This window comes from Cervus elaphus, chromosome 26 (genome assembly GCF_910594005.1).
Source record: "Cervus elaphus chromosome 26, mCerEla1.1, whole genome shotgun sequence".
NCBI classification, from domain to species: Eukaryota; Metazoa; Chordata; class Mammalia; order Artiodactyla; family Cervidae; genus Cervus; species Cervus elaphus.
Genome location: NC_057840.1, coordinates 16,719,424 through 16,732,980, shown reverse-complemented (window position 1 = coordinate 16,732,980; position 13,557 = coordinate 16,719,424). Strand labels below are relative to the sequence as shown.

At 41.1% G+C, this 13,557-nt stretch overlaps 1 protein-coding gene across 3 annotated transcripts in view; it reads right to left on the bottom strand.

Annotated features, from left to right (window-relative positions):
• The window catches only part of AKAP7 (A-kinase anchoring protein 7), a 130,201-nt gene that overhangs the window by 75,234 nt on the left and 41,410 nt on the right, over positions 1–13,557 (bottom strand). For all 3 annotated transcript variants that reach the window (XM_043888453.1, XM_043888452.1, XM_043888451.1), the window contains exon 6: positions 12,252–12,364. In XM_043888453.1, the coding sequence (XP_043744388.1) occupies positions 12,252–12,364 (113 nt within the window). The remainder of the gene's footprint in view (positions 1–12,251; positions 12,365–13,557) is intronic.

The following is a 13,557-nucleotide window of genomic DNA, read 5'->3' as shown; positions in this document are numbered from 1 at the left end:
AAAAATACAAACGCTAATAAGAAACAGGGAATCTTGGGTTGATAGTTTGCCAAAATGATCAACACTGGCATGGTCCACTGGCTTTTCTGCTCTACCCAGTACGCTCCTCACCGAGGGGACCTGGACAAGCCCAACCTGACACCATGCCCTGGCATGCAGACCTCGTCCCGCTCCCCTGGCATGCAGACCTCCTCCAGCTGCATACAATGTAAGCACAGGCCTGTAGGGATACACCTGGTACAAAGTTACCATCTGTTGGGAAGTATGTTTCACCTGATTTCCATAGCCACTCAGCTAATTCCCAGGAGACTACTGCCCCCATCTGGTTCCTCTGAATTAAGTTCTAGAGATATTCGCACTGGAAATTCAAGAGCACAAGGTCCTGTTCACCATTCTCTGATTATCAGGATGGGTCAGGGAGGATGAGGAGCAAGATGGAATCCAAAGGGGCCAAGTCATGAAAACCAGATGGAGTATGAAGGTGGGGGAGGGAGGATGCTGCTAAAGGTCCAGGACCACTAGAGAACGTCACAGAACATTCTCCCAGGTACTGACTGATTTAGATCCCACAGCTGCGCTGGAGACAAAAGTGAAACCACTCTGAATGAAATGTTCTGCTCTAAATAAAGATATGTAACAAATCAGAATCAAATTCCTCTGTAGAGAAGGCTGTAGCTGAGGAAGGAAAAAAAGTACCTCACACACTGGCCATTGGCTTGAGGTCAGTGTAAAGACACAGCTGTACTTAGAAGGCCTTAAAGATGGGTCTCCAAAACGGTGTCAGAGTTCACTAACAATTAAAAACGCTGGACTTCCCTGCTGGTACAGTGGATGGGGATCTGCCTGCCAATACGGGGGACATGGGTTCGATCCCTGGTCCAGGAAGATTCCACAGGCCACAGAGCAGCTAAGCCTGTGCATGAAAACTGCTGAGGCCATGTGCTGCAACTACCGAAACCCACGCACAAGAGCCCACATTCTGCAACAAGAGAAGCCACCGCAATCAGATGCCTGCATGCTCCAACTGAACAGGAGACCTGCTTTCCGCACCTAGAGAAAGCCCATGAAAGGACGGCCCAGCGCAACCAAAAATAAAATAAACAATATATATATGAAATGTTGCTATCAGGTAGGTTACAGAGAAAGAACTCTAACTGCCCTTAGGTGATACAAGCTAGATTTGTTAAGTCTTTAACTACAGATAATGTGAAGTTTTGCCCTTTTAAGAGAAAACAACATTATTCACCTTTAATTTATAGGGCTAATCAGTTGGAAGAATTGAGCAATTTAGTATTATTCTATTTTTGAGGTAACTTTCCTTGGGAGAATATGGTTCCAATGAATGGTCAAAGTAAATCCTTTCATATTTAGGACTGGAAATAAAATTCCAGTGTAAACTAGTTTCAGGTCAGTTCAGTTCAGTCGCTCAGTCGTGTCTGACTCTTTGCGACCCCATGAATCGCAGCACGCCAGGCCTCCCTGTCCATCACCAACTCCCGGAGTTTACTCAAACCCATGTCCATCGAGTCGGTGATGCCATCCAGCCATCTCATCCTCTGTCGTCCCCTTCTCCTCCTGCCCCTAATCCCTCCCAGCATCAGAGTCTTTTCCAATGAGTCAACTCTTCCCATGAGGTGGCCAAAGTATTGGAGTTTCAGCTTCAGCATCAGTCCTTCCAATGAACACCCAGGACTGATCTCCTTTAGGATGGACTGGTTGGATTTCCTTGCAGTCCAAGGGACTCTCAAGAGTCTTCTCCAACACCACAGTTCAAAAGCATCAATTTTTCAGCACTCAGCTTTCTTCACAGTCCAACTCTCACACCCATACATGACCACTGGAAAAACCATAGCCTTGACTAAACAGACCTTTGTTGGCAAAGTAATGTCTCTGCTTTTTAATATGCTGTCTAGGTTGGTCATAACTTTCTTTCCAAGGAGTAAGCATCTTTTAATTTTGTGGCTGCAATCACCATCTGCAGTCATTTTGGAGCCCCCAAAAATAAAGTCAGCCACTGTTTCTACTGTTTCCCCATCTATTTCCCATGAAGTAATGGGACCAGATGCCATGATCTTAGTTTTCTGAATGTTGAGCTTTAAGCCAACTTTTTCACTCTCTTCTTTCACTTTCATTAAGAGGCTTTTTAGTTCCTCTTCACTTTCTGCCATAAGGGTGGTGTCATCTGCATATCTGAGGTTATTGATATTTCTCCTGGCAATCTTGATTCCAGCTTGTGCTTCTTCCAGCCCAGCATTTCTCATGATGTACTTTGCATATAAGTTAAATAAGCAGGGTGACAATATACAGCCTTGACGTACTCCTTTTCCTATTTGGAACCAGTCTGTTGTTCCATGTCCAGTTCTAACTGTTGCTTCCTGACCTGCATACAGATTTCTCAAGAGGCAGGTCAGGTGGTCTGGTATTCGAATCTCTTTCAGAATTTTCCACAGTTTATTGTGATCCACACAGTCAAAGGCTTTGGCATAGTCAATAAAGCAGAAATAGATGTTTTTCTGGAACTCTCTTGCTTTTTCGATGATCCAACAGATGTTGGCAATTTGATCTAAACTAATTTAGGCATCATCTAAAACTAATTACACTTCTGGCTAAATGGGGCTCTCAAGAAAAATACAGCTTTACCTTCTTTTATTATGCAATTAATTATACTTAACAAGAGGTGAGTGGCCAGTGGAGTTTGACCACTCTGTAGCGGTAGAGAAAAATCTTATTATCATTCAAATAATCTTAACTTGATTTGCTTTTATGTTACTATTCAGGTGGGTTGGCAATTAGCTGTTACCTATTATATAAGCTAATTTTACATCAACTCAATTTTGGAATAAACTTTACACTTTCTTGATCATATGTTCCATTTTGCCTTTAACCATAATCAACCCTCTGTGGAGCCTGCCAGTTTCACATAAGATCATCATGCTCCATCCTGTCCTCGACTAGAAAAATGAAATCAACAGAGGTCTCAAACGTCTAAAAGTGACTTGAGAAAAATGTTCCCCATTACTAACAGTAATAGTTGAGATAGAGGGAACATTCATATTTTAATATAGTTATAATATAGTTAAAAGAGTTCCAGAAAAACTGCGTGGATCACCACAAACTGTGGAAAATTCTGAAAGAGATTTGAATACCAGACCACCTGACCTGCCTCTTGAGAACCTGTATGCAGGTCAGGAAGCAACAGTTAGAACTGGACATGGAACAACAGACTGGTTCCAAACAGGAAAAGGAGTACGTCAAGGCTGTATATTGTCACCCTGCTTATTTAACTTATGTGCAGAGTACATCATGAGAAACGCTGGGCTGGAGGAAGCACAAGCTGGAATCAAGATTGCCAGGAGAAATATCAATAACCTCAGATATGCAGATGACACCACCCTTATGGCAGAAAGTGAAGAACTAAAGTCATCTTGATGAAAGTGAAAGAGGAGAATGAAAAAGTTGGCTTAAAGCTCAACATTCAGAAAACTAAGATCATGGCATCTGGTCCCATCCCTTCATGGCAAATAGATGGGGAACCAGTAGAAACAGTGTCTGACTATTTTTGGGGGCTCCAAAATGACTGCAGATGGTGACTGCAGCCATGAAATTAAAAGACGCTTACTCCTTGGAAGGAAAGTTATGACCAACCTAGACAGAGACATTACTTTGCCAACAAAGGTCATCTAGTCATGGCTGTCTTTTTCCAGTAGTCATGTACGGATGTGAGAGTTGGACTATAAAGAAAGCTGAGTGCTGAAGAATTGATGCTTTTGAACTGTGGTGTTGGAGAAGACTCGAGAGTCCCTTGGACTGCGAGGAGATCCAACCAGTCCTTTCTAAAGGAGATCAGTCCTGTGTGTTCATTGGACGGACTGATGTTGAAGCTGAAACTCCAATACTTTGGCCACCTGATGCAAAGAGCTGACTCATTGGAAAGATCCTGATGCTGGGAAAGACTGAGGGCAGGAGGAGAAGGGGACGACAGAGGATGAGATGGTTGGATGGCATCATCAACTTGATGGACATGAGTTTGAGTAAACTCCGGGAGTTGGTGATTGACAGGGAGGCCTGGCATGCTGCGGTTCATGGGGTCACAAAGAGAACACAGGGACACGACTGAGCGACTGAACTGAAGGCAAACCTATGCAACTCTAATTACCTCAAATACTTCCTTATTGCATCTTTTAATCCTAGCTCTAAAACTCTGTTTTTTAAATGGCATTTAAATCAGAATCTTGCCTTGGGATATAAATGCTAGACAGTAAGTAAACTCTCCACTGAATCTGTATGTTGGAAGAAAGGGTATCATTTAAGCCTGAATGATAAAGACCAGCATTGCCTAAACAATGCACTACAATAGGAGATGAAGAAAAGGCCACGCTTATCAAGTACATTTAGGAAACGATGCTCAGGTAGGATGTATAACGTTCAAAACATTCACTGCCCTTTCTTGTGGTGTCCTTTGCTGCTAGTGGGTTATATATCCTGCTCCGTTGAACCCGGAAAGGACCATGTGACCTTCTTTGGCCAATAAGACGTGAACAGGAATGACATGCGTCACTTCTTAGCAGAAACTTTCAGCTGTCTATCAACATCTCTCTCTACCTTCAGTCAAAGGCCAGTGAAGTCCTAGATGTAAGCTGCTAAACCAAGGTCTTGAATAAAGACAACGTGGAACAGAGCCACAGATGACCCAGTAGCAAAAAATTAAACTTTTGTTGTTGGAAGCTCTTAAGATTCACAGTAAACATTCACGTTTCAGAGATCCTAAGAAACCCGGAAATAAAGACTCAGACTAACTTTAACCCATCACTGCTAACATGCACTTGATCACAGAATCCTTACCTCACATAAAATCCCGAGAGATATCCTGAGAAAAAACTTTCAGGAAATGTCAATGAAAACACTTACTTCAAATCTCCATTCCACTCTGTATGGACTAAATAATATTAGGTTGACTGGGGTCATTTCTTCTAGAGTTTTCAAATTTTTCAAAATCTCTTAAGAGAATAAAGGTCAACCAGGAGCCATTTTGGTATTCTGACATGAATCAAATCACAGAATGCTTCCTTAAAAATAATTTTGCTTTCTGCTTATTATTTCCTATATGTTTCAATGTTCAAAGATGTATAAATTACTGAAAAGTTACAAACGAACATTTAGTGAGTCTACCTCTGAAGACAGCATTTCCAGTTTTTAAACAATTAAAAGGCATACTTAGGTTTATCTCAAAACACAGAAGCAGACAACAGAACAGCAGGAAGCTGAAAAATGCCTCAGAAACAAAACCGAAGTCAGTTGCTATATATAGTGTGCTGACACATAAGAGATGACACAGTGGGCTAATGGCACCGAGACGCTCAAAGAGGTCACAATTCCATCTCACAGTGGGTTTCACCGCATCTTAAGCTTTAAAAAAATTAAAGCAAAAAGAGATACTGTGTTGGGTTTTCATTTATTGATTTTTAACTAAGAAAAATCCAAAGAGAATTCCATATTATAGCCTCAGAACTAACTGCACTTGATAATATGAAAAGAGACTCCCAAACAATTAAAATTTGTAAGTTATTAGGCATTGGGAGATTCAGGAATAGGTTACTGAAACAATCTGCTTTAACATCAGTTCAGTTCAGTTCAGTTGCTCAGTCATGTCCAACTCTTTGCAACCCCAAGGACTGCAGCAAGCCAGGCCTTCCTGTCCATAACCCACTCCCAGAGCTTACTCAAACTCAGGTCCATCAAGTCAGTGATGCCATCCAACCATCTCATCCTCTGTCGTCCCTTTCTCCTCCTGCCTTCAATCTTTCTCACATCAGGCTCTTTTCCAATGAGTCACTACTTTCCATCAGGTGACTAAAGGATCAGAGCTTCAGCTTCAGTATCTTCTAATGAACACTCAGGATTGATTTCCTTTAGGATGGACTGGTTGGATCTCCTTGCAGTCCAAGGGACTCTCAAGAGTCTTCTCCAACACCACAGCTCAAAAGCATCATTTATTCAGCGCTCAGCTTTAGGATCCAACTCTCACATCCATACAGGACTACTGGAAAAACCATAGCTTAGAGTAGACAGACCTTTGTTGGCAAAGAAATATCTCTGCTTTTTAATATGCTTTTCTTCCAAGGAACAACGGTCTTTTAATTTCATAGTTGCAGTCACCATCTGCAGTGATTCTGGAGCCCAAGAAAATAAAGTCTCTCACTGTTTCCATTGTTTCCCCATCAATTTGCCATAAAGGAATGGGACCAGATGCTATGGTCTTCCTTTTATGAATGTTGAGTCTTAAGTCAGCTTTTTCACTCTCCTTCTTCACTTTCATCAAGAGGCTCTTCAGTTCCTCTTCAGTTTCTGCCATAAGGGTGGTGTCATCTGCATATCTGAATTATTGATATTTCTCCTGGAAACCTTAATTTCAGTTTGTACTTCATCCAGTCCAGCATTTCACATCATGTACTCTGCATATGTTAAATAAGCGAGGTGACAATATACAGCCTTGGCGTGCTCCCTTCCTAATTTGGAACCAGTCTGTTGTCCCATGTCCAGTTCTAACTGTTGCTTCTTGACCTGCATTCAGATTACTCAGAAGGCAGGTAAGGTAGTCTGGTATTCCCATCTCTTTAAGAATTTCCACAGTTTGCTGTGATCCACAGAGTCAAAGGTTTTAAGGTAGTCAATAAAGCAGAAGTAGATGTTTTCTGGAACTCTCTTGCTTTTTCTATGATCCAACAGATATTGTCAAAATTTGATCTCTAGTTCCTCTGCCTTTTCTCAATCTACCTTGAACTGCTGAAAGTTCACGGTTCACATACTGTTGAAGCCTGGCTTGGAGAATTTTGAGCATTACTTTGCTAGCTTGTGAAACACGTGCAATTATGTGGTAGTTTGAAAGTTTTTGGCACTGCCTCTCTTTGGGATTGAAATGAAAACTGACCTTTTCCAGTCCTGTGGCCACTGCTGAGTTTTCCAAATTTGCTGACATATTGAGTGCAGCATTTTCACAGCATCATCTTTTAGGACTTGAAACAGCTCAGCTGGAATTCCGTCATCTCCAATAGCTTTGTTCGTAGTGATGCTTCCTAAGGCCCACTTAACTTTGCATTCCAGGATGTCTGGCTCTAGGTGAGTGATCAAACCATCGTGGTTATCTGAGTCATGAAGATCTCTTTTGTACAGTTCTTCTGTGTATTCTTGCCACCTCTTCTTAATATCTTCTGTTTCTGTTAGGTCCATACCATTTCTGCCCTTTATTGTGCTCATCTTTGCAAGAAATAATGCCTTGGTATCTCTTATTTTCTTGAAGAGATCTCTAGTCTTTCCCATTTTATTCTTCTCCTCTATTTCCTTGCATTGATCACTGAGGAAGGCTTTCTTATTTCTCCTTGCTATTCTTTGGAACTCTGTGTTCAAATGGATATATCTTTCCTTTTCTCCTTTGCTTTTCACTTCTCTTCTTTTTTCAGCTATTTGTAAGGCCTCCTCAGACAACCATTTTGCCTTTTTGCATTTCTTCTTTTGGGGGATGGTTTTGATCACCAACTCCTGCACAATGTTACGAACTTCTATCCATAGTTCTTCAGGCAATCTATGTATCAGATCTAATCCCTTCAATCTATTTGTTACTTCCACTGTATAATCGTAAGGGTTTGATTTAGGTCATACCTGAATGGTCCAGTGGTTTTCCCCACTTTCTTCAACTTAAGTCTGAAATTGGCAATAAGGAGTTCATGGTCTGAGCCACAGTCAGCTCCCGGTCTTATTTTTGCTGACTGTATAGAGCTTCTCCATCTTTGGCTGCAAAGGATATAATCAATCTGATTTCAATGTTGACCATTTGGTGATGTCCACGTGTAGAGTTATCTCTTGTGTTTTTGGAAAAGGGTGTTTACTATGACCAGTGCATTCTCTTGGCAAAACTCTGTTAGCTTTTGCCCTGCTTCATTTTGTACTCCAAGGCCAAACTTGGCTGTTACTCCAGGTATCATCTCTTGACTTCCTACTTTTGCATTTCAGTCCTCTATGATGAAAAGGACATCTTTTTTTGGTGTTAGTTCTAGAAGGTCTTGTAGGTCGTCATAGAACCATTCAACTTCAGCTTCTTCAACATTAGTGGTTGGGGCATAGCCTTGGATTACTGTGATATTGAATGGTTTGTCTTGGAAACAAACAAAGATCATTCTGTCATTTTTGAGATGGCACCAAGTACTGCATTTTGGACTCTTTTGTTGACTATGAGGGCTATTCCATTTCTTTGATGAGATTCTTGCCCACAGTAGTAGATATAATGGTCATCTGAATTAAATTCACCCATTCCAGTCCATTTTAGCTCACTGACTCCTAAAATGTTGATGTTCACTCTTGCCATCTCCTGTTTGACCACTAATGATTTACCTTTATTCAGGGACCTAACATTCCAGGTTCCTATGTGATATTGTTCTTTACAGCATCGGACTTTCCTTCCATCACCAGTCACATCCACAACAGAGTGCTATTTTCGCTTTGCCTCAGCCTCTTCATTCTTTCTGGAACTATTTCTCCACTCTTCTCCAGTAGCATATTGGCCATACTGACCTGGGGAGTTCATCTTTCAATGTCCTATCTTTTCTGCCTTTTCATACTGTTCACGGGGTTCTCAAGGCAAGAATACTGAAGTGGTTTGCCATTCCCTTCTCCAGTGGTCCACATTTTGTCAGTACCTTCCACCATGACTGGTCCATCTTGGGTGGCCCTACATGGCATGGCTCATAGTTTTATTGAGTTAGACAAGGCTGTGGTCCAAGTGGTCAATCATTCTCCTTCAATGGATGTTCAACAGTTAGTTGCAATTTTGGAGTTCTCACAGGAGAAGATGAGCTCATGTCCTTCTACTCTGCCATCTTGTGAATCAGGCTTGCTTTAACTTATACCAAGGATATTTCTAAGACCAGTTTTTGTCTGGAATAATAAAACCCTGCTCTTACCAAGGCACCTAAAGTGCCTTCTTCAGGAGAGGCGGCGGCAGAGCAGCCTGGCAGGCCCTCTTTGCTGCGTGCATTCAGTCATGTGCAGCCCTGTAACCTGATGGACTGCAGCCCCCCAGGTTCCTCTGCCCATGGGGTTTCCCAGGCAAGAATACTGGAGTGGGTTGCCATGCCCTTCTCCAGGGAACCTTCCCTGCTTTCCCAACCTCATCATCATAGGGCCCAATAACTACCCCTCTGCCCTTAGCTATGTGCATAACAAACTCTGCACTCAAACCAGTCCAAGTGAAAAAGGGAGCAATTTCAAAGATCATTTCTTTCATTCTAAAGTTCTCTCATTGTCTGACTTTGTGAAAAAGAGGGTTAGGGTTAGGGTTAGGGTTACAAAAGGGCCAATTAATAACCTATAGCTTGGATAGTTTAAGTGCTATATTAGTCATTTGAAAGAGTTATAACTCAGGAAAAATATCTAAGAAGTCCAAAAAATAATTCATGACTAAAAACAACTGTTCTATTCATGAAAAGATTGCATTTATTTCTTGAAGAATCTGGATCTGCCTTAAGATGCACATTTGATTTGAAACTGGTCTTCTCCTGCCACCAAGTGTTAGCATACACTTCTAATAAACCAGTTTCTGCAATGTCAAATCACAGAAATACCAATACAAGGTCACTCAGTGTGAAAAATAAAGCACCATAAAAAGCACTGACCTAAACAAATAAAGAGTCTAGCCATGTGAAACAAATATACTCTGAAGAAATGATACAAACAACTGGAATTTTAAATATTTTAAAGACAAAGTAATTTAAAGAAGCTTTTCTGAGGCTTCATTCATTTGATTTTAAAAACTACCATTTTGAAAACATAGTGATAATCAAAATAGCTTGAAGATATACAAAACTACTTTCAAGGGAATTCCCTGGCAGTCCAGTGCATAAGTCTCCATTCTTTCACTGCTGAGGGTATGGGTTCAATCCCTGGTCAGGGAACTAAGATCCCGCAAGCTGTACAACCCAGTCAAAAAAAAAAAATGCTACTTTTACTACTCTCTTATGAGATATATTCCACTAGAATTTCATGAAACTAAGAATATGGAAAACTAACATATATATGTAAATACCTCCTGGTGTTAGAAAAATATATAATTGTCAAAAAAAAAAAAAAAAAGTCTTATGTTTCCCAGAATCTCAGTTAGAAAACTTATTTCTCTAGTTTGGGAACCAGAATACCATATTGTAGCAGAGGAAGTTCCATATCAGGAAATTTGAAGAAGAGTTTCTTTATATGTTTGCAGGGAATAAGAAAAGGCCAGAAGGATATACTAGTAATGGTACCTAAAAGAGAGAAATGATATTGGGAGGAAGGGAGTGAGAGATTGGTGATGAGGGGAAAAAATTTATCTTTCACTCTGTCGGTCTGTATGTAGTTAGATTTTTTTCAGTGAGCATATATTCATCTAACATTTTTATAATTAAAATAACTTTTAAAATACAAGTACTTGAAATGACACAAACTTCTTAATTTGAGTAAAAAAATATTATTCAACATCCCTCTACCCTGCCCCTTTTTATTTCATTATCAACCTTAAGTAAACTGAATGTTGGTAATACATTCCATTATTGACTTTATCAATGGTCTCACCAATGTAAATGAGTGGACCCAGAATGAAAACCCAGAACAGAATTAGTGCTGAGAGAGGAAAATAGATTCTGGTTGGGGCTCTGCAACTGAGAACAGTGTGATCTCATTTCAGCTACTTAACTCCTGAGTCTCAGATCCCCTTTCTATAAAGTAAAAGGAGCAGATTCTGTGAAATCATCTGTCAAGAAATCACTTAAAATGCATGCAGTCTGAAATGTCGAAATACAAACTCTAATTTAAGCATCCCTTTGACAAACGTACTTGGATGCTCTCATTTCAAAGTTAACAAAGACAGAAACATTTTGAAATGTGGGTATTACCTTCACCACTGATTTGTCATTCTGGGATTAAGTTTGAAACCACTGGGAAGAGGACAATCCATGTGAAAGCAAGATAAGAAAGATAATGAGCAAAAGAATAAACTGTCAGTCTACAAGTTTTGTCAGTTTTGATCATTCCAAATTCCAAAATCTATGATTTACACCAATTATTTCTACCTAAATATTCTGGAATGGTATCTAATACAGTTATTATTTAATTTGAGCAGAGGAAAAAAAAAACATGCAAGATACTGGGGGATAGGGTGATTTTTACAAAAGTCTGTAGTAAACTCGTAACCACAGGATGGCCAACCCCCCAAACACATGTTTTACAGGACCAAAAAGACTTTCTGAGCATAGACATTAAATACAAACTGTGTTGAATTTAGAAAAAAGATCTACTTACTAATAAACATGACCTTCATTTATAGAGCTGCAAATCAGTCTGAACTGCAGCAAAGGGTTATGGAGAGCAGGACCGAATACTAATCTGCATGCCCATCTCCAAAACTCTGGTACCTCAGAGCAGCTCAGAAGATGCCTTAATTCGCATGACAACCTCCCTAGGCTGAAATGGGAGAAACAAGGAAGGGAGCCCTTAGGATTCCAGGAGAACTGCTTGGGACTCCAGATAAAAGTTCAAAGTGCCTCCAGTCTCCGAGGGAGGAGGCAGCAACGGTTTAGGAAGGCAGCAAGTCGCCCTGAGATAGGGGAAGTCAAAAGACATGTCCCCTGGCTGTGTCACTGCTGACCATTCCCAGGGAGAAGTACTTTCAAGAAGGGAGCTAGGGAGGGCGGCCCTCCTGTTATCCCTCGCTCAGTCCCTGCGACACCTGCTCCAAACCCTCAGCGGAGACAACTGCTTAGTGAGCAGAGGCTTTGTAGAAACTTCCAAAGAGCAACATAAAAGAGGGGAGGGGGCAGAGCATGTCCCACCTTGAAGAACCCAGCTACAGGCAGCAGCACCGGTGTACGCAGGCCAGTGGAGGAAGCTTTGAAGCCAGCAGGCTGCAAACAATCAGAAGAAAGGAACGCAGCAAAACCCAACTCTGGCTCCGCCCCCCAAGGCTTTTCAAGGGATGAAGCAAGATGTGGCAACAGACGAAGCAGCAGTAGGTGATGGTCAGAGTGTGCAGCTAACAGCCACGGAGGCAAAGGAGGAGACAGCAGCAATGGCCTCCAGGGGCCCCATGAGCCAACTCAGCATCCTTGGGAGTCGGAACCAAATCCGACTGGAATCCCAGGGGCAACAGTGGCAGGGGTGTCGAAAACCACTACGAATGTCACTCATGTTGCGGGTAGTAAAACAAGGCTGATAATAAAATGTCCACTCACCTTCTTCCAGAGCCATGGTGACTTGGACAATTTCATGAAGGTCAAATGAGGCTTAAAAGTTCTGCTTTCTCCTGCCAAAATACCTTTTTCTTGAAACGTCCTTTTTGCAGCATCTGAAGAAAATAAAAAGCAGCATAAAAATTCTACTATATGATATCCTATATGAGAAAAGAATCTAAAAAGGAATAAACATATGTATAATTGAATCCTGCTGCTGAAACTAATTGATTTACAACAATGTAAATCAACTATACTCCAATAAAAGTCAAATGTAAACAAAAAATGCTACTCTGGCTGTCTTTAATCACAAAAATGGCAACTCAAAAAATAAATTATTCTACAACGAAGGAAATAAACTGGCTTAGGAAATTATTTTTAAGAGAGGAAAAACTACAACATGTGTGATGCCAAATACATTATGATGGTTAAATCTGCAATAATGTCAAAGTCTGGCATACAGCAGAAATCAACACAACTTTGTAAAGCAATTACCCTCCAACTAAAGATTTAAAAACATAAATTGAAAAAAAAAAAAAAACTTTGGGCAAAGCACACAAAAGCAACAAGTGGAAAAGGAAATATTTAATAAATAAAATAACTGATGATATGATGCTGATTTCAGGCAATATCCCAGTGGCGCCCATATATATATAAAGGACTAGTTTATCTGTAACTCCTCATATCCAAAACTTCTGCTTCTAACCAAGACAGAAAAACAGGAACCTGATTTACCCTCCCATCTGAAACGACTGGAAAAAAAAGGACAAAATCTATGAAACAATGGTTTGTAAGACACTGTACATCTGGCAATGAAGGTGAGTGACCCTTAGAGGTGAGAAAAAAACAAGGTGAGCCCTTTGATTGACCAGCTTACATCTCTGGGTGTCTAGGCTGTTCAAGGAAGATAAACCCAGATGGAGCCCAGTCATCACACTAGGTTCAGGAAAAAAACCCAAGAGTAGAAAGACCAAGGCATCTGGAGCTCATGGGACAGAGCGCCAGAGAAGTGAGGGCCGCACAGAGAGAAAACGCCAGAGATCTGCAAGGCCTCCCCCTAGCGGATTCAGCCGAGAAGTGACCAGCAGGGGTAGGGGAGCGAAGGACCTGAAGCTGAAAACCACATTCCAAAGGGTTAGAGGGAACACTGCCAGCTCTCACCCAGGACCAGGAATTGTGTCTGTTCCCATCAGCCAGACTGGAAAGCCTCAAGATGCATGGGACAATGGGAAGAATAATTTCCACTGATTTTGCCTCGAAAGGAAAAATAAGCTCTGGCCTAGTACTGCTCTAATCTCTCCTAACAAAT